This window comes from Pseudophryne corroboree, chromosome 11, assembly GCF_028390025.1.
Source record: "Pseudophryne corroboree isolate aPseCor3 chromosome 11, aPseCor3.hap2, whole genome shotgun sequence".
Classification (NCBI taxonomy): Eukaryota; Metazoa; Chordata; class Amphibia; order Anura; family Myobatrachidae; genus Pseudophryne; species Pseudophryne corroboree.
In genome coordinates, this window is record NC_086454.1 from 42,221,517 (window position 1) to 42,248,137 (window position 26,621).

Genomic DNA, 26,621 nt, shown 5'->3' on the forward strand with positions numbered 1-26,621 from the left:
TCCGACAGGTCAGTATTCAGTGCCGCGGCCAAACCCGACAGGTTTGTTCCGTTCTGACACTGCCAATCCGACTTTTAAAAAAAATCGGATTGACATTGTCGGAAACGGGGCTTAAACCTGTCTGGTTTGGCCGCCGTTCTGCCGAAGCCACCGATCCATGTGTATTCCGACAGCTTTCCGACAAGTCAGGAATTCCCGACTTGTCGGAAAAAACGGCCCCCTAATGAATAGGTCGGCACCGCTTCCGACCTAAATCTGTCGGAAGCTGCCGTCTTTCCGACAAGATGGCAGCTTCCGACACTTAATGGATATACCCCTAAGTATCAGCCAATCAGCTCCTAACTATCATGTCACATGGTGGGTTAGTTATTTATTTATTAACAGTTTCTTATATAGCGCAGAATATTCCGTTGCGCTTTACAATTAGAACAACAGTAATAGAACAAAACTGGGTAAAAACAGACAGACATAGAGGTAGGAAGGCCCTGTTAGGAGCTGGGGGGAAATTTACTAAGATGGGAGTTCTATTTAAGATGGGATGTTGCCCATAGCAACCAATCAGAATCCAGGTATTATCTTCTAGAAGGTGCTAGATAAATGAGAAGTAGAATCTGATTGGTTGCTATGGGCAACATCCCATCTTAAATAGAACTCCCATCTTAGTAAATTTACCCCCTGGTTGGCTGGGACTCCATGCACTTTATCTCCATCTAAGGCTTAGTAAATAGACCCCTGTGTGAGATGAGGCCAGTTAGCCACACCCACCGTTCCGGCCATCTGTCCTAGTAAGGGTGCCATGGACCTCACTGCAGGCTACAGCTTTTAAAACCTAGAATACTAAAATGAATGGGGTAATTAAAGAATAACTTCACCAAACGTCTTGGTTTTCTATTTATTTGTGTAATAATCCCCTCTCCGCCCAACGAGTACACCTGCAGTAGTCCCAAGCTCCAGCCTGTGAGCCGTGGTGCAGAATAATACAGCAAGGGCCAGCAGGGGCAACTGCCCCAAGCGGGTGCCCGGACATAGGGGACAGGATTTCTTCCACAAATAAACATTCCACTGAAAATATAAATCCATGACTCTTATTTATTTCTTCTCCCTGGGCAGGTGAGAAGCCATATGTGTGTACGGTGCCGGGTTGCGATAAACGTTTCACGGAATATTCCAGCTTGTACAAACACCATGTGGTCCACACCCACTCCAAACCGTACAACTGTAATCACTGCGGCAAAACCTATAAACAGATCTCCACGCTAGCCATGCACAAGAGGACGGCACACAACGACACTGAGCCCATCGAAGAGGAGCAGGAGAGCTTCTTCGTACCCCAGCCACGTAAGTGTGTCGTCCCCCCCCCCCCCCCCCAATCTCATCTAGTTGCTTTCAATTTGTGGGGGGGGGGCGCAGTAGATAAATATGTAAAGGATGTTATACTGTGCATTTGTAGAAAGCGATAATGGGAGGTGGACGCTATAGCACAGCCGCTGGGTCTCTGGGGGTTATTCAGAGACGGTCGCAGATATTGCTTCCGCAGAGATCTGCATCCATCTACTCACATGCTGGGGGATGATCAGCATGCGAACTAATCAATTTGAGGTCGACCCCTGGCTGTGCCTTCAGGTGTTCCAGCGCCATTTCTATTCTCGGAGCGGCTGCGTATGACGTCACGCAACTGCCCTGAAAACAGCCCCGGACACGCCTGCATTGTCCGGACCACTCCCACAAAATGCTGCGTCAACACCCCCCAACCCCGACGGCCGCCGTTGTCAGTCACCTTGCGGTCACATCCTTTCTGGATGTGGCCGCATTGTGAAAGATTGTGCGTGCGCACTATGGCCAGTGCACGTGCGCAAACCCGATGGACGCGGCCGCTGCATGCGAACGCAGGGGCTGAATAAGGCCCTTTGTACGCAGCGGCTGTGCAAAATTCTGCTAAAGCCAAGGAGGCATCCTAAGTTATAAGACGCCCACTGTCGGCTTCTCTGATTGGCTGCTGCGTCCGATCGGATCACATCTGAGTTACTCAGGATGTCTGGCCAAATCACACTGTCTGAGCCAGTGAAGCCAGAAAATGGGGTCAACGTCCCCTCGTTTTCTGGGGCGCTCAGCATCGCCGCCCCTAAATGGTAGCAGCATGTGCAGAACCACAACCATCGGCCAGCTGCGAAATACTCGATATAGCGTCCACTTCTGACTCCGCCCCAATAGACGCTAGGTTTACACTGCAACATGGTATGGTATTTGCCACAATGGCTGATGAAGGTGTCATGTTAGTAAAGCCCTCCCGTCTGTCCTGGGTAAATGTCACCCCGGATAATCTCTCAACCAGCTGGTGGTTGAGTTGTCATTGATACCTGGATCACAGAGGTGTCCGTTTTAAGAACAAAGCTTTTGCACACATACCAGATTTGTTGGTCCCGGACACCTGGCGAGCATATTTTGGGTGCGTGCCAGACCAGAGCGTCGCACCTCCAATCCTGGGCAAACAAAGAGACCCAGGAAGCATCCGTTGCTTCGTATGCACTTGTCTCCAGCCATACCTGGCATTGGATCAGCTCTCACACACGCGGGAGCCCCACACTCATTCATTCCGTTTAGGCCCAGTGATCCGGAACAGCTGGCGGGCTCAGAAAGATTTGCTGCTTCCATTGTTTGTGCTGTAACAGCCATAACTTCCAGCCTGCTACCGGACGCGCTGCCATAAACACACATCATTTTCCCTCACAGCTAGTGTAACATTCTCCGCACACTGACAATGGCCATAAACGGGTTAGATAAAAGTAATACATGCGTGTCATGTGCTGTTAAACATGTTATGTACGCATTATGGACACAGTCTGTCATTTACCAATTTAGCATCCATCCCTGCAATTCACTAGGAGCTTGTGACACATCTGAGACATGTGGCACAGAGTACCTCCTGCCTCTGTGATATTACTGGTTCATAGTGAGTTTGCATTGTGCATCTTGCCCACAAATAGTCTGTCAGTGTATATAGACGAAGGGCGCACTATAAATCCTCTGTGAGAGAATGTATAATTTAAATGTAGTTCTCTTCTCTACCAGTAGAGGGAGACCATTATCTCTTCTCCAGCTTGCTGTAGTAAGAACAAACTAATAAAATCAGATTATTTCATAGCGGTGTGAGGTAATACTGGGTGCTAGAGTAAAGGTCTTATGTTACACTCTTTAAGACACCGCTTTAAAGTATCAAAAAATGAAATCACGCAGGTGACTAGCGGGCGCTTTAATGAGGCATAAATCGTTCCAAAGCCAACTTTGGAGTGTTACTAGGTGCAGCATACAACAATATTCCGTGTATGCTGCTAATTATAGTTGTCGGAGCTTTGTAGACTGATTCTGCAGGATAATACCATTCATCCTATCAATGGTCCTTATCCATAAGTGTGCGTTTGCGCACTGTGAATGATTAACTATGACCTCACCATGTAAACAGTACTGCCATTGTGTAAGGACTGGAATGAACAGCCCCATCAGAGGTTTAGTGGTGTCTTCTGCTGAGTAACCAGAATGTTAGTGCATTATTGCACCATGGGTTAAAATGTAACATATTGCTGTTTTCTTTCTATGATGGATTCAGAATTGAGTCTTCTTGGTTGCATTGTGCAAGGTGTAACCTAAATTTACACAGACTGAGAGTTCAGGTTACTGCAGATGATGGGATAGAATGATATAGAACACTAATGATATATTTTAAATGTCTATTGCATGAGCTGTTTTTCTTCTGTCTCCCTCCCCCCCATCTCTGTCCCTTCTGTCTCTCCTTATCTCTTATTTCTCTGACTTCCTAGTGGATGCTGGGAACTCCGTAAGGACCATGGGGAATAGACGGGCTCCGCAGGAGACTGGGCACTCTATAAGAAAGATTTGGTACTGTCTGGTGTGCACTGGCTCCTCCCTCTATGCCCCTCCTCCAGACCTCAGTTAGATTTCTGTGCCCGGCCCGAGCTGGTTGCACACTAGGGGCTCTCCTGAGCTTCTAGAAAGAAAGTTTAAATTAGGTTTTTTATTTTACAGTGAGACCTGCTGGCAACAGGCTCACTGCATCGAGGGACTAAGGGGAGAAGAAGCGAACCTACCTGCTTGCAGCTAGCTTGGGCTTCTTAGGCTACTGGACACCATTAGCTCCAGAGGGATCGACCGCAGGACCCGTCCTTGGTGTTCGTTCCCGGAGCCGCGCCGCCGTCCCCCTTACAGAGCCAGAAGCATGAAGATGGTCCGGAAAATCGGCGGCAGAAGACTTCAGTCTTCACCAAGGTAGCGCACAGCACTGCAGCTGTGCGCCATTGCTCCTCATACACACTTCACACTCCGGTCACTGAGGGTGCAGGGCGCTGGGGGGGGGGGCGCGCCCTGAGCAGCAATAAAAAACACTTTGGCTGGCAAAATAACCACAATATATAGCCCCAGAGGCTATATATGTGGTAATTACCCCTGCCAGAATACAGAAAAAAGCGGGAGAAAAGTCCGCCGAAAAAGGGGCGGAGCCATCTCTCTCAGCACACTGGCGCCATTTTTCCCTCACAGTTCCGCTGGAAGGAAGCTCCCTGACTCTCCCCTGCAGTCTACACTACAGAAAGGGTAAAAAAGAGAGGGGGGCACTAAATTTAGGCGCAGTTTAATACAATAAGCAGCTATAAAGGGTCATAATTCAGTTAGTCCCTGCATTATTATAGCGCTCTGGTGTGTGCTGGCATACTCTCTCTCTGTCTCCCCAAAGGGCTTTTGTGGGGTCCTGTCTCCTTTAAGAGCATTCCCTGTGTGTGTGCGGTGTGTCGGTACGGCTGTGTCGACATGTTTGAGGAGGAGACTTATGTGGAGGTGGAGCAGATGCCTATAAATGTGTTGTCACCCCCTGCGGGGCAGACACCTGAGTGGATGGACTTATGGAAGGAATTACGTGCAAGTGTCGACTCCTTACATAAAAAAATTTGACGACATGCCAAATGCGGGACAGCCGGCTTCTCAGCTCGTGCCTGCCCAGATGATTCAAAGGCCTTAAGGGGCCCTGAAACGACCACTGCCTCAGATGGCAGACACAGATGTCGACATGGATACTGATGCCAGTGTCGACGACGATGAGTCAAATTTAATGTCCACTAGGGCCATTTGTGGCATGATTGAGGCAATGAAAGAGATATTACACCTTTCAGATATAAACCCAGGTACCTCAAAAAAGGGTATTATGTTTGGGGAGAAAAAACTATTAATAGTTTTTCCCCCATCTGAGGAATTGAATGATGTGTGTGAAGAAGCGTGGGCTTTCCCCGATAAAAAATTGGTGATTTAAAAAAAATGACTAATGGCGTTCCCTTTCTCGCTAGAGGATAGGTCACGTTGGGAAACTCCCCCTAAGGTGGATAAAGCGCTCACACGTTTGTCTAAAAAGGTGGCACTACCGTCTCCGGATACGGCCGCCCTAAAGGAACCTGCTGATAGAAAGCAGGAGGCTATCCTAAAGTCTATATATACACACACTGGTGTTATACTGAGACCAGCTATTGCTTCAGCCTGGATGTGCAGTGCTGCTGCTGCTTGGTCAGATTCCCTGTCGGAAAATATTGACACCCTAGACAGGGACACTATATTGCTAACCATAGAGCATATAAAAGACTCAGTCTTATACACGAGAGATGCACAGAGGGAGATCTGCCGGCTGGCATCTAGAATAAGTGCATTGTCCATTTCTGCTAGGAGAGGCTTATGGACTCGGCAGTGGACAGGAGATGCAGATTCTAAAAGGCACATGGAAGTTTTGCCTTATAAGGGTGAGGAGTTATTCGGGGACGGTCTCTCAGACCTTGTTTCCACAGCAACAGCTGGGAAGTCTGCATTTTTGCCCCATGTCCCCTCACAGCCTAAGAAAGCACCGTATTACCAAGTACAGTCCTTTCGACCCCAGAAAAACAGGCGGGGAAAAGGCGGGTCCTTTCTGTCTAGAGGCAGAGGAAGGGGGAAAAAGCTGCAACACACAGCAGGTTCCCAGGACCAAAAGTCCTCCCCCGCTTCTTCCAAATCCGCCGCATGACGGTGGGGCTCCACAGGCGGAGCCAGGTACGGTGGGGGGCCGACTCAAGAATTTCAGCGATCAGTGGGCTCGCTCACGGGTGGATCCCTGGATCCTTCAAGTAGTATCTCAGGGGTACAAGCTGGAATTCGAGGCGCCTCCCCCCCGCCGTTTCCTCAAATCGGCCTTACCGACAACTCCCTCGGGCAGGGAGGCTGTGCTAGAGGCCATTCACAAGCTGTATTCCCAGCAGGTGATAGTCAAGGTGCCCCTACTTCAACAAGGCCGGGGCTACTATTCCACACTGTTTGTGGTACCGAAACCGGACGGTTCGGTGAGACCCATTTTAAATTTGAAATCCTTGAACACATACATAACAAAATTCAAGTTCAAGATGGAATCGCTCAGAGCGGTTATTGCAAGCCTGGACGAGGGGGATTACATGGTATCCCTGGACATCAAGGATGCTTACCTGCATGTCCCCATTTACCTTCCTCACCAGGAGTACCTCAGATTTGTGGTACAGGATTGCCATTACCAATTCCAGACACTACCGTTTGGACTGTCCACGGCACCGAGGGTGTTTACCAAAGTAATGGCAGAAATGATGATACTCCTTCGAAAAAAGGGAGTTTTAATTATCCCGTACTTGGACGATCTCCTTATAAAGGCGAGGTCCAGGGAGCAGTTACTGGTCGGAGTAGCACTATCTCGGGAAGTGCTACAACAGCATGGCTGGATTCTAAACATTCCAAAGTCACAGCTGGTTCCTTCCACTCGCTTACTGTTCCTGGGGATGATTTTGGACACAGAACTGAAAAAAGTGTTTCTCCCGCAGGAGAAAGCCAAGGAGCTGTCATCTCTAGTCAGAGACCTCCTAAAACCGAAACGGGTATCGGTGCATCACTGCACACGAGTCCTGGGAAAAATGGTGGCTTCATACGAAGCAATTCCATTCGGCAGGTTCCATGCAAGGACCTTCCAGTGGGACCTCTTAGACAAGTGGTCGGGATCGCATCTTCAGATGCATCAACTGATAACCCTGTCTCCAAGGACCAGGGTGTCTCTACTGTGGTGGCTGCAGAGTGCTCATCTTCTAGAGGGCCGCAGTTTCGGCATACAGGACTGGGTCCTGGTGACCACGGATGCCAGCCTTCGAGGCTGGGGAGCAGTCACACAGGGAAGAAACTTCCAAGGACTATGGTCAAGTCAGGAGACTTCCCTGCACATAAATATTCTGGAACTGAGGGCCATTTACAATGCCCTAAGTCAGGCAAAACCCCTGCTTCAAAACCAGCCGGTACTGATCCAGTCAGACAACATCACGGCAGTCGCCCATGTGAACCGACAGGGCGGCACAAGAAGCAGGATGGCGATGGCAGAAGCCACAAGTATTCTCCGATGGGCGGAAAATCACGTCTTAGCACTGTCAGCAGTGTTCATTCCGGGAGTGGACAACTGGGAAGCAGACTTCCTCAGCAGACACGACCTACACCCGGGAGAGTGGGGACTTCATCCAGAAGTCTTCCTACTGTTGGTAAACCGTTGGGAAAGGCCACAGGTGGACATGATGGCGTCCCGCCTCAACAAAAAGCTAAAGAGATATTGCGCCAGGTCAAGGGACCCTCAGGCGATAGCTGTGGACGCTCTAGTGACACCGTGGGTGTACCAGTCGGTTTATGTGTTCCCTCCTCTGCCTCTCATACCAAAGGTACTGAGAATAATAAGAAGGCGAGGAGTAAGAACGATACTCGTGGTTCCGGATTGGCCAAGAAGGGCTTGGTACCCAGAACTTCAAGAAATTATATCAGAGGACCCATGGCCTCTACCGCTCAGACAGGATCTGCTACAGCAGGGGCCCTGTCTGTTCCAAGACTTACCGCGGCTGCGTTTGACGGCATGGCGGTTGAATTCCGGATCCTAAAGGAAAAGGGCATTCCGGAGGAAGTCATTCCTACGCTGATAAAAGCCAGGAAAGAAGTAACCGCAAACCATTATCACCGTATTTGGCGAAAATATGTTGCGTGGTGTGAGGCCAGGAAGGCCCCAACAGAGGAATTTCAGCTGGGTCGGTTTCTGCACTTCCTACAGTCGGGAGTGACTATGGGCCTAAAATTGGGTTCCATTAAGGTCCAGATTTCGGCCCTATTGATTTTCTTCCAGAAAGAACTGGCTTCACTGCCTGAAGTTCAGACTTTTGTAAAGGGGGTGCTTCATATTCAGCCCCCTTTTGTGCCTCCCGTGGCACCTTGGGATCTCAATGTGGTGTTGAGTTTCCTAAAATCACATTGGTTTGAACCACTTAAAACTGTGGATCTGAAATATCTCACGTGGAAAGTGGTCATGTTATTGGCCTTGGCTTCGGCCAGGCGTGTGTCAGAATTGGCGGCTTTGTCTTGTAAAAGCCCTTATCTGATTTTCCATATGGATAGGGCAGAATTGAGGACTCGTCCCCAGTTTCTCCCTAAGGTGGTATCTGCTTTTCACTTGAACCAACCTATTGTGGTGCCTGCGGCTACTAGGGACTTGGAGGATTCCAAGTTACTGGATGTAGTCAGGGCCTTGAAACTTTATGTTTCCAGGACGGCTGGAGTCAGGAAGACTGACTCGCTTTTTGTCCTGTATGCACCCAACAAGATAGGTGCTCCTGCTTCTAAGCAGACTATTGCTCGCTGGATTTGTAGCACAATTCAGCTGGCGCATTCTGCGGCTGTATTGCCGCATCCTAAATCAGTGAAAGCCCATTCCACGAGGAAAGTGGGCTCATCTTGGGCGGCTGCCCGAGGGGTCTCGGCTTTACAACTTTGCCGAGCTGCAACTTGGTCAGGGGCAAACACGTTTGCTAAATTCTACAAATTTGATACCCTGGCTGAGGAGGACCTTGAGTTCTCTCATTCGGTGCTGCAGAGTCATCCGCACTCTCCCGCCCGTTTGGGAGCTTTGGTATAATCCCCATGGTCCTTACGGAGTTCCCAGCATCCACTAGGACGTCAGAGAAAATAAGAATTTACTCACCGGTAATTCTATTTCTCGTAGTCCGTAGTGGATGCTGGGCGCCCATCCCAAGTGCGGATTGTCTGCAATACTTGTATATAGTTATTTCCTAACTAAAGGGTTATTGTTGAGCCATCTGTTGAGAGGCTCAGTTATATTTCATACTGTTCTGGGTATAGTATCACGAGTTATACGGTGTGATTGGTGTGGCTGGTATGAGTCTTACCCTGGATTCAAAATCCTTCCTTATTGTGTCAGCTCTTCCGGGCACAGTATCCTAACTGAGGTCTGGAGGAGGGTCATAGTGGGAGGAGCCAGTGCACACCAGATAGTACCAAATCTTTCTTATAGAGTGCCCAGTCTCCTGCGGAGCCCGTCTATTCCCCATGGTCCTTACGGAGTTCCCAGCATCCACTACGGACTACGAGAAATAGATTTACCGGTGAGTAAAATCTTATTTTATGTCCCCACCTCCCCATACCTGTCTCACTCATCTCTGCCCCCCTCTTCCTCTAGCTCTCTCTCATCTCTGTCCCCTTCCTTGTCTGCTTCGCTCTCATTTCCGTCTGTCTTTCCCATCTGTCTCCTCGTCTCTCATGTTTCTTCCTCAGTCTCCCTTTTTCATCTTTGTCCCCTTACTCCCCCCCCCCACCTGTCTGTCTCATCTCTGTCCCCAGCCCATCTATGTCTTTCTCATCTCTGCCCCACTCATCTGACTATCTCAGTTCTGTCCTTCGTGTCTGTCTCATCTTTGCCCTTTGGGTTGTTGTAGCGGTGCCAGCTCCAGGTTCTAACAGGGGGGTACATTTCCACGTTATCTCTGCCCAAAGCTGGATACCTCTCCCCCAATACATTACCACGTGTGCGTGGCATGCGTTCGGTGCACAGGACACATCTCCTAAGTTTCTTATCATGCAGAGTTAATACAAGAAGTCATTGACTTTGTTCTAATTAGTACTACGTTGGCACAATTCTTGCAGTTTGATGCGGAATTATACATATATGAAGCATTAAAGAATAATGCTATTTTGATTTTCCACCATGTAATGCTGTACCAAATGATTTCACCACAACAACAAAAACAGACGCATTGCGTAGGACAAAGGGGTCAAACAGAAAAGCATAGCATGTCAGTTATGCTTCATGGAATTCATTGGCCACACCTGTGTGGATTCACCAGTGTGTACACTTGTCTTTTACCTATGAGGCTGCAGACCAATCACTTTTTCTTCTTAACCCAGTGATGCAAGACAGAGAAGCTCAACCGTTTGTAAGAGCTTTTTAAGGATGGCAACTATTAGCATTAGGGATACATAATACTCAGGCTTCGGTGTGCAGTGATGCCCAGTAGGTAGTTTATTTGAAGCTATTGCCCCTTTTTTTGTTATAGGTTCTATCCAAAAAGTTTATAAATGTTAATAACTGGGAACATAGCTAGGAAATGTTTTATTACAGCGCACTAATGCTGTATTGTCTATTATGTTGTGTCGCTACAGCGGAGGATGTCCTGAAAGGCTCACAGATAGCGTATGTGACAGGCATGGAGACGGAGGACGGGTTACCGACAGCGGTGACCCAGTCCGGACAACAGCTGGCACTTATATCCCAGGACGGCACACAACACGTGAGTGTGACGATTGTGACATCACCATATGTGTACAGGAATAGGCCGTGCACATGAGAATACTGAATTGTATGATCTGTAATAAATGCATTGGGTACAGGATGCCGGCAGTCAGCATACCGACGCCGGGATCCCGGCCGCCAAAATGCCGGCAGGGGGGGCGAGCGCAACAAAGCCCCTTGTGGGCTCACTGCGCTCACCGCGCTGCAGGCTAGATGGCTCAGGATCAGGATCTATTCCCACTCTGTGGGTGGTCACCCACGAGTAGGAATAGCTATGGCGCCGCTGCCGGCATTCTGGCGGTCAGGATCCCAGCGCCGGTATTCTGACCGCTGGGATCCTGACTACATCCCGTAATAAATATAACCGTTTAGGAATCTTGTAAATATCGGTGTTAATTCCGCTTAAGTCTCGGCCTCCCTTATTCCGCTGCAGGTAGCGATAGTTGCACAAGACTTATCCGCATTCCACGCAGCCTCCGCAGAAATGGGTCAACAGCACCATCTGATCACCACGGAAACCAGGCCGGTCACCCTGCTGGCCACGTCAAATGGCACACAGATCGCGGTGCAGGTAATTGCTGGGACCCACGTGTCCACTTGCTTTATTGTCACTCCTTTTATTACAGCCAAAACAAGTGCAGAAAATGTGCACAGTACATAGGTACAGCAATCACTGAAACACTCTGTGCTTCCAGCTCACTGATGCGTCATAGAATCCCCTATAACCCACTGTACACCAGGGGGCGCTGTCAGGGAAAACGTGTCACAGGGGGTATATCAGTTGGTTAAAATCTGTTCCATGTGTAGTATTTCATGCCTATTACCAACTTCATGTATTTGTAGATAAAAGCCTCCTTGGTAGTCATTCCGAGTTGATCGCTCGCTAGCAGTTTTTAGCAGCCGTGCAAACGCTATGCCGCCTCCCACTGGGAGTGTATTTTAGCTTAGCAGAAGTGCGAACGAAAGGATCGCAGAGCGGCGGCGGCAAAGTTTTTTTTTTGCAGTTTTAGAGTAGCTCAAAACCTACTCAGCGCTTGCGATCACTTCAGACTGTTCAGTTCCTGTTTTGACGTCACAAACACGCCCTGCGTTCGGCCAGCAACGCCTGCGTTTTTTCGAACACTCCCTGAAAACGGTCAGTTGACACCCAGAAACGCCCACTTCATGTCAATCACTCTGCGGCCAGCAGTGCGACTGAAAAGCGTTGCTAGACCCTGTGTGAAACGACATCGTTCGTTGGAATTTTACTTTGCGCGTGCGCATTGTGCCGCATACGCAGAAGTGCCATTTTTTTGCCTCATCGTTGCACAGCGACCGACTGCAGCTAGCGAACAACTCGTAATGACCCCCTTGTGTCGTATATAGGAGATAATAGTACGTAGACACCAGAAGGCTGGTCATTAGTCAGTCCATGCCCCTTAATAATGGTTTATTGTCATCATGCAATGTTTATCAATCAGAGATTCAGGGTCCCGTAGTCTGATTCCATCCCTCTCTCTTTCCCTCTTAGCTGGGCGAGCAGCAGTCCTTGGAGGAAGCCATCCGTATAGCTTCTCGGATACAGCAGGGGGAATCCCCTGGCATGGACGATTAACCTGTGAACACTTTTCCACCCACCCCTACAACCCTGCGTACTGTACCCACCTCGGTCCAATCAAAGTCTTGTACATGAGGAATTCATCAACCAATACAGATATTTAAGCCTAGTATTTTATATATGGATTTGTAAGATAATTAATCTTTTCCAGGACTATGAATGAAGCCTGATACATTTCAGTACTGGCACTGCCTCTCCCTGCGGCCCCCTCTATATCAGGATAAGTATTCGGAGATGACGCACCTTTGTCTGCCTCAGTAAGTCTCCGGCTCTCTGGACCTGTACTTTTTGTAAATAGAGACTGTTAATACTAAAAGTGTTAATACTATTTTATCTTTGAGAAGAATTATGTACAAAAGCCCGTTTTGTGGAATATTAAAGGAATTGAATGTTTCCTGTTCCTGTAATTTCTGTATATATTTTGTGTATGTCATCAAAGAAAATATTGAATTATTTTGACATTTTTGAGCATGTCTGGGAATCTCGGAGGACAGACAAGCGGAGGGCGCTGGGTATAGCTTGTGGTCCGCGGCGGTCACTGTCCGGCCTATAATATTATCTCCTGACAATACTCTTGTGACCTTTACATGATAAGGATCCAAATAATCTCTTGGGAAGTCGTGTCCCATCCGTCATGCCTAGATGTTACTCGGATAACACACAGATGAGAGGATGCAGCCGTCTGAGAATTTCATCAATAATACCCCATGCCTACGGGTGTTTGCCAGTTTCTCTATTTATGTTTTTGGGGGGGTTTGTTGCCCAGGTAATTTGGTCATGTTTTGGGCTGCGTCTGAGATCTCAAACACAAACTTCAATTTATTTATAGACACTGTTTTATATGTACAATGATGCAATAAACTTTTGCTTTTTTTTTTTTTTACTGAACTTTAATCATTCTTTCGTGTTTTAGCGTCTTTCGTTTACATGTGAATAAACCACTTTTTTATGTAGACTTTCAATTTTCAGGCAAACTCCTCTATCTCTGCGTGTGCTAATTATATAGCTTGCTTGCAACTTCTAACGATGCGGTTTCATGCGTTGTTGTCTTCCCGTGCACTTATGCAGTTTATAGGGAACACCTGTGTGACTGGTAGACGCAGACAGTAGTGATTTGTTATTGCCGTGGTCACACAGGTAGAGAAGCGGCTTGTTTGCATCTTCCCGTGTGATAATTGCATACACCGCCTTGTGGCAGCTGCTTTCATCCTCCAGAACAGATGTGTCAAATTCTCCTGTAATTTGCGTCCTCCACCTTCACTTTGACCTTCATGAAATACCACCTGCACTTGGCTAGACGCCTCTATACACAGAATTGTCCCAAAATCTGAAAACATAGTTGTACTCGTCTGGTTGTACTGATGAGTATGGAAAATGAAGAGATACTCTTTATTGGGAGTCAGTTTAATCTTCAAGAAATGTGTTGAGAGATCGTCGTCTTCCTTCAGGGCTAAGCAGAACTGTAATTAAGAGAGAGCAGAGATTTGCAATATGCTCCATGTAAAGGGACTTCTGAGCCTGGTTACAGATGCAATGTGCATAAATTAAGAAAGAGCTCTGATAGTATATGCACCTGGTCGATATCCGTCAAATGCGCACTTGTGCCACCAGTTCAACATTCACCAATAAGCATCACTAAGGGGTATATTCAATTAAAGTCGGATCCATTCCGACATGTATTTGTCGGAATGGATCCGACAACCCCTATTCAATCCCATCTCAATTCGACTTTTTCAAGTCGAATTGAGATGAGGAAAGCAGTGGAGGATAGGGGGGGCGAGCTGCGGGGACAGCCGGCGGACATACAGGGGAGATCAGCGCTACAGTAGCTCTGCCAGCAGGGTGTCACACAGCCGCCCGACCTCACGGCAGTGTCCACCCGGCTCCAGCAAGCGTGCTGGAGCCGGGTGGACACTGCTGTGAGGTCGGGTGGCTGTGTGACACCCTGCTGCAGCGCTACTGTAGCGCTGATCTCCCCTGTATGCCCGCCGGCTGTCCCCCCGTCTCCCTGCAGCTCTCCTCCTCTGGGTCCGCATCTCAGTCCGACATCATTTTGATGTCGGACTGGGATGGTCGAAAAGGGGGCCAAAACCGTTGTCGACACAAGCACGTGGATCGGCAGCTATTCCGCCGATACACGTGCTTTTCGACAAGTTGAATTCATCGACTTGTCGAAAAATTTAGGGAAATATTGAATAGGTCGAATCAGGATTCGACCTTAAAAAGTCGAAAACTGCCGTCTTTTCGACAGACGGCAGTTTTCGACTTCAATTTAATATACCCCTAATACTGCTAAAACCTCTAGTACAGCAGAAACAATTCCCTATGCCATGTACAAAAATCTAGTTTTGCTTACCCATGCTCTCAGAAGTATACTATGGGGGCAGTTCCATGCCAGGTGATGTTACATTGAATGGTCTTCACCCCAGCTTCTCCTCCACTTCACATATTTTCCTGTGCAGACCTAGGGGGTTTGAGGTGAAGTCTGGGTGATATCGTGTCCCTATATGTCCAAGTGGCAAAGAAATCACCAGTCAGCACCAGCTTTGTTATGCCTCCGCTGCACTGCTCGGCCCCTACACTGGCCTGGGGCTTATGCCTCCGCTGCACTGCTCGGCCCCTACACTGGCCTGGGGCTTATGCCTCCGCTGCACTGCTCGGCCCCTACACTGGCCTGGGGCTTATGCCTCCGCTGCACTGCTCGGCCCCTACACTGGCCTGGGGCTGGACAATTTTTGCCAGATGCCCTCTTCCTTGAACATACATGTAAGTGAAATACCACACAATGGTATCACCAGTAATCACAATTTGTTTAAGAACCAATTTAAACACTGGGAGGTCCAATGTGCAGTGCCTCCAACCATATTCGGCCACCCAACCGCACCCCACTCCCCTTCCTGGTGGTGCCATCGTTCGGGTGCTATATTCTGAAATACGGTGCTTTGTTGCTCCCGTGTAGAGCCGTCTTTCTGAATAGATCACCAGAAAGATGGCGTGGCCATTTGAGTATAGGGAGGGCAGCCAGTGGCGTATCGGATGGGGACAGGGGACCTGGTGCTGCACACCCTGGACCCAAGATAGATTTACCATTGGATGTAGTTTGTGGCCCAGTCTCCCCAGCTTCCAAAGATGTAGAAGACTGAGGCTGTTCAAGTTTCTACACGTGGGATTGGGTGTTTGTGAGAAGGTGTGTGTGGGGTGGTGGTGGGGGGGGGTACTTAGCAATTTGCACACTGTTCCTTGCAGTAGCATCGGCATGTAAATGTACACGTGGTCATAGATGGGGCCTTTTGAGGGAACCTCATTTAAATGCCCTGTTCCACGTATTGTCTTCAGAGACTCACTGATTGTCTCAGTAATATAAGCGTGAGTCACGTCTATAGGCTCCACATTCCTGGAGGATTACAGAAGACGTGCAGTGAATGTGTTGGCTGTAGGGCAAAGGTGAAATGACTTCACCCATTACCGCAGCCAGTTTACCAGAATCCTCACCGACTTGTGTCCTGTTCTCTTTAAAGAGCCACCCTGAGCTCAGTGACAATCATTCAGGCTGACTCCATGGGTTTCTGGAGTGCTTAGTGTGCAGCAATAAGTGTGCATCAAGTATGCGGACAGCTGGCACGAGAGACTGCTGGCTGTCTCGCAAACTTCAGGATGGTTTATTCTGTAAAACTGGACCAAACCCAAATTCCTTTACATTGTAAATGTGCTGCTCCAAATAATGGTTGGCTGGTACTTTATCTCCATCCACTTTATCTCTTTCTCTCCAAGGCTAGGTAAATAGACCCCTTACTTTAAACGACCGAAAGGGGGTGAGCACAAAATGTATATATTTAGAAGCCCCCAGTCAGAGCTATTTCTGTGTACTCACTTGTTAAATGACCTTGGTGTATAAGCAGCAAATGCTGTGGACAAAGGTCACAGACTTCACAGAGGGATCTCCTGTGTGTGATGGCTGTGATCGTCAAAGTTTCCAAATATAACAAATTTGGTAATCATTCCCTTCACCATATATGGCTGTAGTGAGCACTCAATTTTATTTGATCGGCTGAATCGACAAAAAAAGAAAACACTATGGCCCTCATTCCGAGTTTTTCGCTCGCTAGCCGCTTTTCGCAGCATTACACACGCTAAGCCGACGCCCTCTGGGAGTGTATCTTAGCTTAGCAGAATTGCGAACTAAGTATTCGCAATATTGCGAAAAGATTTTTCTATGCAGTTTCTGAGTAGCTCGAGACTTACTCTTCCAGTGCGATCAGTTCAGTGCTTGTCGTTCCTGGTTTGACGTCACAAACACACCCAGCGTTCGCCCAGACACTCCCCCGTTTCTTCAGCCACTCCCGCGTTTTTCCCCAGAAACGGCAGCGTTTTTTCACACACTCCCATAAAACGGCCAGTTTCCGCCCAGAAACACCCACTTCCTGTCAATCACACTACGATCAGCAGAACGAGGAAAAACCTTGTAATGCCGTGAGTAAAATACCAAACTTCTTAGCAAATTTACTTGGCGCAGTCACAGTGCGAACATTGCGCATGCGCAATTAGCGGAAAATCGCTGCGATGCGAAGAAAATTACCGAGCGAACAACTCGGAATGAGGGCCTATGGAAATACATTTGTTACAATTGAGGAAGTCTGATTGCATGATGTACTCAATGGCTTTATAAACTGTTAAACTGTAATGGGATGAAATGCTGGTGGTAGGGGCTGCATCGCGGGGCATAAAAAGTATTAATTGTCTCAAAGTAGCACAAAAAAAATTAATGTATGAAAAAGTATACAAACATAATAAAAGGTTTATTATAAATAACCCCTAAATATAATAAGTGAGAATAGAAGACGACTTGCAGTTGTCTGTTATTTATTTTACAATGAACTTTCACAGCCCCCCAGCAAAACACAGACAATGGTTCCCTTACTCAGAGGTGCTGAACGGAACGCAGCTCTGTTCACGGCGGGGAGCTAAGCTGTCATTAAGTTGTGATTGAAGTTGGGGAAAAAAGGGTCTTATATTTGCTTCACTGAGTTTCAAAGCTTTGTGAGCTGGAATCAAATAGTATGAAGGTCATAAGACATTTACGGTGCTTGATCGATACTAGAAATCGTAAAAGAAAACTAATTCTGGATTTGTTACTAGACTAATTAACTAATATTCACAGTAATACACAGACCCATTACTGTGATAACTGGGGATCAGCGTATTCGATTGTATTCCTGACCTGTCACGTCTCCAGGATGTGCCCATAGGGTGTAGTATGTTATGCCGGCGGCCGTGCTCCCGGCGACCAGCATACCGGCGCCGGAAGCCCGAACCACCGGCATACCGGCAGTGTGGCGAGCGCAAATGAGCCCCTTGCGGGCACGTTGGCGCGCGTTATCTTTTCTCCCTCCAGGGGGGTCGTGGACCCCCACGAGGGAGAAAAAGTGTCGGTATGCCGGCTGTCGGGATTCCGGCGCCGGTATACTGTGCGCCGGGATCCTGACAGCCGGCAACCTGAAGACCACCCGTGCCCACAGTGAGGCTACCTGGGGAAGAAAGTTTTCCGGAGGCAGAAAAATGTAGGAAATGAAAAATGTAGGAAATTTCCTTGTTAAAGATTAAGGGGGGTCATTCCCGACCCGTTCGCACGCTCCAATTTTTTTCAGCTGTGCGAACGGGTCAGAACTGCGTATGCGGGTCGCTGCCCGATGACTGCCGTCGCCGTGCAGCGACGAAATGGACGAGGAAAGCGTTCGCAGCGGCGAATGCTAGAAGATTGACAGGAAGAGGCCGGCCGGGGGTGCCTACTCCCCGTTTTGAAGGCGTGTCCGGGCGAACGCATTTGTGTCCAGCCGTCTTCAGGGAGGGATCCTGACGTCAGCTCCGGACAAGAGCATCGCAGCGGGTGAGTAAGTCCTGAGCTGTGCGGAAACTGCACAAGCTTTTGTTTGTGCAGCTCTCTGCACAGCGGTTTGCAGCCCTGCACAGCGAATCCCCCTCCCCCTGTAGGCGATGACTACCTGATCGCAGCAGTGCTAAAAGTAGCCTGCTAGCGATCAGGTCGGATCACCCCCTAGATCCGTGGCTATAGCTTGCTAGTTGTGCTAAAAGTGCTGCAGTTTTTTTATTTTAATAAGCAGACAAATACTACAGTGAAAGTTAATGTAGTTTGCAGAAGGCAGGCATGTCCAAACTGCGGCCCTCCAGCTGTTGTGAAACTACATATCCCAGCATGCCCTGACAAAGTTTTGCTGTCAGAGAATGCTAAATCTGTGTCAGGGCATGCTGGGATGTGTAGTTTCTCAACAGCTGAAGGGCCGCAGTTTGGACATGCCTAGCATAAGGGGTGGGAAGGCAACAAAAATTGTTCATGCCCATCCGTGTCTCATCTCTTGACAATGGGCCTGAGTGGGGAATAAAGTAAAGAGCAAGTAACTGTGCACCTGGACACACCAAGCTGCAATGCAAGGAGAGCAAATACATGCATTTTTATGCATGCAGGGTAAATACTGGCTGCTTTTGCATGTAGCCCACAAATGCTGGAAAGCTTTATTATTATACTGCAATTTAGATTTTGGCCGGTACGTAACGAAGTCCGATTCCGGCGGGTGTGCGGGATGCCGGCCGAACTCTGAAGTTTTTTTTAAAGGGGCAATCTTTTACAAGGCTAAACCATGACACCTAAATGATTGCCCCTTTAAAAAAAAAATTTCAGCGATTGGCCGTCATCCTGCATTCGAACTTTATTACATCCTGGCCTTTATTTCAGTTTAGTTCACCTTCCCCTGCATTTTAGCTGTCTTGATGATCAGCTACTCCATCAAGTTGGCTGCTCCCGGGTGAGCGCTGGGGAAGTTCATGGATAGCTCATCTAACACAAAGTATACCCACCGTGAGGTAGTTCTGAGAGCAATTCCCCCCCCCCCCCCCCCCCGTGCTGTCTTTCTAGCAGTATTATTGGCCATGGTGCAGCCCCGTCCTCAGCTCTAGAGGGGAGACTGAGCTCACAGCTGCCTCACCTCTTATCTCTCCCTGACACTCCCTGTATTTCCTGCAGAGGGCTGGAGAATCGGTGAGTTTTGACTATAGCAATGATTACAATAATACAAAGATGATATTTATAAGTTATAAATATCTTATTTGTATTATTTTAAATTTTTATAGCAAAAGTCTGGAGTATTCTGGAGTATGACAGGAGAGGCTCTGCCTCCTCTGACCGTGCGTCACTATTTAGAGATGGATGCAGATTCTGTGTATGAATGTGCTAATGCTACAGGACGTGTCTTGTGTTAGTGGACGCCCTACTGTCTTCTTCTGTGATCCGCTGCTGCGTCGTCGAACCTGCGAAAACATCGCCCATCTGAGTAATTCTCAGTTACCATTGGATGGTCGGTGTTTTCACTCTGCCAGGGCAAGGGAGTCGACACAGACCCTGACCATGGCACCCCCCGTTTTGTAGAATGGTCCCCCTACCACTCAAGCAACAATGCAGGATCCATTCTGCACATGTGGGTCCTGCGAATGCTCAGTCAACCCGCCATCATAGTGCGCAAACCAGCGAGTTTGCATACTACTCTGAATCAGACATTTCTACACAATTTTCATTTGCCCCACCTGCGGTGCAACATGGTTTTACCAGGGGGCTCAGTTAGTTGCTCTTTCAAACTTTATTCCCAACTCAGAATCAGGCCCTACTGTATGTGACAATTCTATCAGTAAACATATGTGGCATATATCAGCCAGGTGGTTGGCATGTCTCCTGGTTCTTCTCTCAAGTCAGCAGTGCATGGGCGCCACCACCTTGATTCCTATGAGCTGACACTCCGTTCTCCAATCGCAAGCTGTTTTGAGATCAGCTGACTCTAGCAGCCTATCAGGGTAGATTGCTGCCTATTTAAGACTGCTCTGGAGTACAGATCATTGCCAGAACAACGTCACTCCTAAGGTCTGCTACTGGCTCCATTGTTACTCCTCGTACTGTCCCGGTTCCTAGTATAAATTCCTGTTGCTGTTCCTGACTTTAATCAGCAAGAATCTGTATTCGGTATAAACTGTGCATTCCAGACTACTAACACCAGTATCCATTCTACACAGTGCACTTCAGACTGCAATCACCTGCGTTTACTCTACACTGAGCACTCCAGACTGCAAACACCAGTATCCATTATACACAGTGCATTTCAGCCTGCAATGACCTACATTCATTCTGTACAGTGACCTTTAGTCTGCAATCACCTGCATTCATTCTATGCAGTGCATTTCAGTCTGTAAGTATCAGCATTCATTCTACACTGTGCACTTCAGTCTGCAATCATCAGTATCCATTTAGGCCGTGCACTTCCATTTACAATCACTAGAATCCTTTATATGCAGTGCATGCCACTTGCAAGCTCCAGCAGCCATGCCACGCATGGTACTACAGTCTGCTAGAACCAATATTCATTCCTTGTGGTGAACTTCAGTCTGTGACTATCAGTAACTATGCATACTGTGCACTCCTCCAATACTCTGCAACAGTGTGAGGAACTATCCACCTGCAAGTGTCTAAATTAGGGGTGGGCAACATGCGGCCCGCGGACCGATTCTGCCTGGCCCGCTGTGCCCCATCAGAGTGCAATGACAAGCAGCCCGACAGGCTGAGCCGCTTGTCATTGCGCTACCCTGCTCCCAGACGAGGCGCTGCTAAGGAAATCCCGGTCACGTCACAGGGTCAGCTGACCGGGATTTCCTCTGTTGTTATGCGCTGGGGTCAGCTGTCCGGAACTCTGGTAGGCTGACAGCCAGTCCCCGTGTGACGGAGCTCTAGTCACTCGCGACCCTGCATCCTGACCTCTCCGAGTCCTCCCCTTCAGTGTGAGGAGCATGAGTGGCCAAGGAGGAGCGGGACTCAGGCAGGCTGGCAGCTTGTTTCTTAGACGTCACAAGGAGCCTGATTAGCAGCGGCTGTGTGTTGCTGGTAAGTATGTGCGCTGCAGGCGCGCTCGGTTCTCCAGGAGTTTGTTTGGGGCAGGCTGCGGGCACATATGGATGTATCTGCAGCCGGCAGCTGCTACTGTGGGGTGGGATGGGCAAGAGGGGGTTTGTGGATGGCTGCTCTGTGTGGAGCGCGGGAGGCAGGTGTCGGATGCCGGCTGCTGTGTGTGGGGAGGGGGTGTCAGATGCCGACTGGTGTGTGTGTGGAGGGGGGTGTCGGATGCCAGCTGCTGTATGTGGAGGGGGTGTCGGATGCCGGCTGTGTGTGTATAGGGGGGTGTCGGATGCCGGCAGCTGTGTATGGAGTGGGGGAGGGGGTGTCGGATGCTGGCTGTTGTATGTGGAGTGGGAGAGGGGGCTGTCAAATGCAGTGGGTGGGGGGTCTCTCTGGCTGCAGCTATACTGACAGGGGGTATCTCTTTGGTCACTGTTATGTACTGGAGGGATGATGGATTGGGGTGCTGGATGCTGCCTGTTGTGTGCTGTGGGGGAGAGGAAGGGGGGTGTATTGTGATTGTGACTCCAGCCACTGCTCTGTACTGGAGGGGGAGGTAAGGTTGGCCACTGCTGTGAGTTTGGAAGACGGGGGTTGTGTAGGACGGCTGCTGTGTGTGATGGTGGGGTGTGCTTACCGCTAAGGTTGGGGGTCAAGGGTAAGGGGGGTATGACAAGGGGGGCCCCCAGATATATCAGTGTACCGGGCCCCAATATTTCTGTTGCCAGCCCTGGCAGCGGCCAGTGACTGAGGAGAAGAGCGCACGGGGGAGAAGGAGGGGGAGGAGGGAGCCGCAGCAGCGCTGTGTAATTGGTAGAGGTGCTGCTGCTGCTGTCCCTCTGCTTCACCATAGGCTGCCCTCTGCCGCTGTGAATGCTGGGAAGCGCATCCCAGCATTCACAGCGGCGGAGAACAGCCTATGGTGAAGCAGAGGGACAGCAGCAGCGCCTCCACCAATTACACAGTGCTGCTGCGACTCCCTCCTCCTCCTCCTCCTTGCCCGGGATCTCTGCAGAAGCTGCACCGAGGAGCCTGAGCCAGCAGAGAGAGTAAGTATAATTCTTTCTTTCTTTCTTGTCTGACATAATGTGTAAAAACAGGGGCGCTGTCTGCTGTAATGTGTAAAAAGGGCACGCTGTCTGCTGTAATGTGTAAAAAGGGCACGCTGTCTGCCGTAATGTGTAAAAAGGGCACGCTGTCTGCCGTAATGTGTAAAAAAGGGGATGCTGTCTGCCGTAATGTGTAAAAAAGGGGACGCTGTCTGCCGTAATGTGTAAAAAGGGGGACGCTGTCTGCCGTAATGTGTAAAAAAGGGGACTCTCTTTGAGTATTTTGTGTGTGGCCCTCGAATATTCGCTGGAAGTGTTAAGCGGCCCCCCAGCTGAAATAATTGCCCACCCCTGGTCTAAATCAACTTTATACAGTGCCTCTATACCAGTTCTATATCCGGGTTGGATACAAAATCCTGGCAACAGCGGAATCTAGGCATATACCGGTAAGTATTTTTACCCTACCCCTAATCTTATCCCTAACTCACCCCTCCTGCAGCCTAACCCTAACCTCCACTCCGCAGCCTATGCCTAAGCTCCCCCTCCCGCAGCCTAACCCAAGTGTTGGACTGGGGCATGAAGGACCCACCAGGGAAATGCAGTGGTAGGGGCCCATGTTTAGGGGTGTGGCCACTCCAGAGGGGGTGTGGCCAGCCACCACAGAGGTTTGGCTAACCATTAGCGAGTGCATGATAAATGTATATAGTAAACACTGCTAGTGCATTATGATAATGTACCAGATTAATAACAGCAATGCACTGTAAAGTAAGCACCATAGTCCTGTGAAGTATAAGGTAACATATGTAGAAAGAATAATTCAAGTGAACTGGAACCTAGAGGAAGAGGTGGGGATAGTTCCCTCCCCCCCCCCCCCCCCCCCCCGTACCCCTGTGTACCAGTCCAGGCATGCCTAACCTTAATTCCCCCCCCCCCCCCCCCAGCCTAACCCTAACCGCCCCCCCACACACACACACCTACATTGCCTAAACAACCCACCACCTAGTGCCTAACCTTAATTTCTCTTACGTCCTAGAGGATGCTGGGGACTCCGTAAGGACCATGGGGTATAGACGGGCTCCGCAGGAGAAAGGGCACCTAAAAAGAACTTTGACTATGGGTGTGCACTGGCTCCTCCCTCTATGCCCCTCCTCCAGACCTCAGTTAGATCTTGTGCCCAGAGGAGAACGGGTGCACTGCAGAGAGCTCTCCAGAGTTTTCTGTGGAAAAAGAATTTTGTTAGGTTTTTTATTTTCAGGGAGTCCTGTTGGCAACAGGCTCCCTGCATCGTGGGACTGAGGGGAGAGAAGCAGAGCTGGCTTGTCAAGTTGGGCACTGCTTCTAAGGCTGCTGGACACCATTAGCTCCAGAGGGAGTCGGAACACAGGTCTCACCCACTGCTTCTAAGGCTACTGGACAAAATTAGCTCCAGAGGGAGTCGGAACACAGGTCTCACCTGGGGTTCGTCCCGGAGCCGCGCCGCCGTCCTCCTCACAGATGCCGAAGATAGAAGCCAGGTGAGTATGAGAAGGCAAGAAGACATCAGGCGGCAGAAGACATCAGATCTTCATGAGGTAAGCGCGCAGCGGTAAGCTGCGCGCCATTGCTCCCAGTCACACACACACAAAAGGCACTGGAGGGTGCAGGGCGCAGGGGGGCAATAAACCCTGGGCAGGGCCCTGGGCAGCAATAAACCTAAATTTGGCCATAAATACGATGGATTAGGCTGTGGGACAGTAAATCCGCGGACCCCCGCCATTTTATTAGTATATGATGATGGGACCGAAGCCCGCCGTCGAGTGGGCGGGGCTTGATCCTCAGCACTAATCAGCGCCATTTTCTCCACAGAGGCTGCATGAGAAAACGCTGGCTCCCTGTTCTCTCCCCTGCTGTACTTCACAGGCTGGAAAAAAGAGGAGGGGGGCACTTTGGCGACGCAGTGAGTGGAGATTACAATTATAAACATATAACAGCGCTATCTGGTCATATATTCCAGTGTTTTTAAGCGCTGGGTGTGTGCTGGCATACTCTATCTCTCTGTCTCTTCTAAGGGCCTGGTTGGTGTTTTGTCCCCTTATAGGTAACTCCCTGTGTGTGTGGGGTGTCGATACGTGTGTGTCGACTTGTCTGAGGCGGAAGGCTTCTCCAAGGAGGAGGTGGAGCAAATGAGTGGTGTGTCCCCGTCGGTTGTGCCGACTCCAGATTTGATGGACACGTGGCATACGTTGCATGCAAGTGTGACATCTTTACATAAAAGGCTTGATAAGGCTGGTTTAGGGGGGACATCAGGCGGTCAATCCTCAGATTGGACCGACTCACAGGGCCCGTTGGGGTCTCAAAAGCGTCCCTTAACAGTGTCGACTATGACGAAGTAAAATTGCACCCTAGGGTGACTAAAACTATTCAGTGTATGATTGTGGCAATAAGGGATGTGTTGCATATTGTGGATGAACCCTCGGTCCCCGACACAAGGGTACACATGTTTAAGGAAAAGAAACAGATTATTAATTTTCCCACATCTCATGAATTAAATGAGTTCTTTGGAAAAGCTTGGGAGACTCCGGATAAAAGACCGCAGATCCCCAAAATTATTTTTATGGCATACCCTTTCCCTAGGCAGGACAGGGAGATTTGGGAATTACCCCCCACTGTGGACAAGGCCCTGACGCGCTTGTCCAAGAAAGTGGCGCTACCGTCTCCTGACACAGCGGCCCTTAAGGACCCTGCAGATCGCAGGCAAGAAACTACCTTAAAGGGTATTTATTCTCATACGGGTGCTGTGCTAAGACCGACAATTGCATCGGCATGGGTGTGTAGCGCAATTGCAGCTTGGACAGATGAGCTGACAGATCAATTTGATACTATGGATAAGGATACTATATTCCTAACTCTAGCCCATATAAAAGACGCAGTCTTGTTTATGAGGGATGCTCAAAGGGACATTGGATTGCTAGCTTCTAGGGCCAATGCCATGTCTATCTCTGCGAGAAGATCCTTATGGACTCGCCAATGGACGGGTGATGCGGATTCCAAAAAACATATGGAAGTACTACCCTATAAGGGTGATGTATTGTTCGGGGATGGGCTGACGGACCTGGTTTCCACAGCTACAGCAGGTAAATCAAATTTTTTACCATATATTCCCCAACAGCAAAAGAAAGCAACACCTTATCAGATGCAGTCCTTTCGGTCGCACAAGTCCAAAAGAGGTTGGGGATCCTCTTTCCTCGCCAGAGGTAAGGGCAGAGGCAAGAGAGCACCTGCTTCGGCAGGTGCCCAGGAACAAAAGTCCTCCCCGGCTGCTCCGAAACCCACAGCATGACGCTGGGGCTCCCCTGAGGGAGTCCGCATCGGTGGGGGCACGTCTTCGACTTTTCAGTCAGGCCTGGGTCAGTTCAGACCTGAATCCTTGGGTGTTGCAAATAGTTTCACAGGGTTACAAACTGGAATTCGAGGAGGTGCCCCCGCGCCGATTTTTCAAATCGGCCCTACCAGCTTCCACATCGGAAAGGGATGTAGTGTTAGCTGCAATTCAAATGCTGTGTATACAGCAAGTGATAATCAAGGTTCCCCTGCACCAGCAGGGAAGAGGTTACTACTCAACCCTATTTGTGGTCCCGAAACCGGACGGTTCGGTCAGACCGATTTTGAATCTGAAATCCCTAAACCTGTACATAAAAAGATTTAAATTCAAAATGGAACACTCAGAGCGATAATAGCCAACATGGAGGAGGGGGAGTTTATGGTGTCTCTGGACATAAAGGATGCGTACCTTCATGTCCCCATATATGCCCCCCATCAGGAATACCTGAGATTCGCTGTACTGGATTGTCATTACCAATTTCAGACGTTGCCGTTTGGACTTTCCACGGCCCCGAGGATTTTCACCAAGATAATGGCAGAAATGATGGTGGTCCTGCGCAAGCATGGAGTCACAATTATCCCATACTTGGACGATCTCCTGATAAAAGCGAGATCAAGAGAGAAATTACTGAGCAGTGTGGCGCTCTCTCTGAGAGTGCTCCAGCAACACGGTTGGATTCTAAATCTACCGAAGTCACAGTTGATTCCGATAACTCGTCTACCGTTCCTAGGTATGATACTGGATACGGAACAAATGAAGGTTTTCCTCCCAATAGAGAAAGCCCAAGACATCCAGATCATGGTCAGAGACCTGCTAAAACTGAAAAGGGTGTCAGTTCACCAATGCACTCGAGTTCTGGGGAAAATGGTGGCGGCCTACGAGGCCATTCCCTTCGGAAGGTTCCATGCAAGGACTTTTCAATGGGACCTTCTGGACAAGTGGTCCGGGTCCCATCTGCATTTACATCGGAAAATAACTCTGTCCCCAGGAACCAGAGTGTCCCTCCTGTGGTGGTT

At 49.1% G+C, this 26,621-nt stretch overlaps 1 protein-coding gene and 1 long non-coding RNA gene across 7 annotated transcripts in view; one reads left to right on the forward strand and one right to left on the reverse strand.

The window, feature by feature from the left end:
• The window catches only part of ZNF143 (zinc finger protein 143), an 80,295-nt gene extending 67,164 nt beyond the window's left edge, over window positions 1-13,131 (forward strand). For all 3 annotated transcript variants that reach the window (XM_063944079.1, XM_063944077.1, XM_063944078.1), the window contains 4 exons: window positions 1,111-1,338; window positions 10,522-10,649; window positions 11,085-11,222; window positions 12,162-13,131. In XM_063944079.1, coding sequence (XP_063800149.1) covers window positions 1,111-1,338; window positions 10,522-10,649; window positions 11,085-11,222; window positions 12,162-12,245 — 578 coding nt within the window. In that variant the 3' untranslated portion in view covers window positions 12,246-13,131. The remainder of the gene's footprint in view (window positions 1-1,110; window positions 1,339-10,521; window positions 10,650-11,084; window positions 11,223-12,161) is intronic.
• LOC134968584 (uncharacterized) overlaps window positions 13,127-26,621 on the reverse strand; it is a 124,568-nt gene continuing 111,073 nt past the window's right edge. For all 4 annotated transcript variants that reach the window (XR_010189334.1, XR_010189332.1, XR_010189331.1 and 1 more), the window contains 2 exons: window positions 14,605-14,751; window positions 13,127-13,708 (listed from right to left, as the gene is read on the reverse strand). This is a non-coding gene — a long non-coding RNA (uncharacterized LOC134968584). The remainder of the gene's footprint in view (window positions 13,709-14,604; window positions 14,752-26,621) is intronic.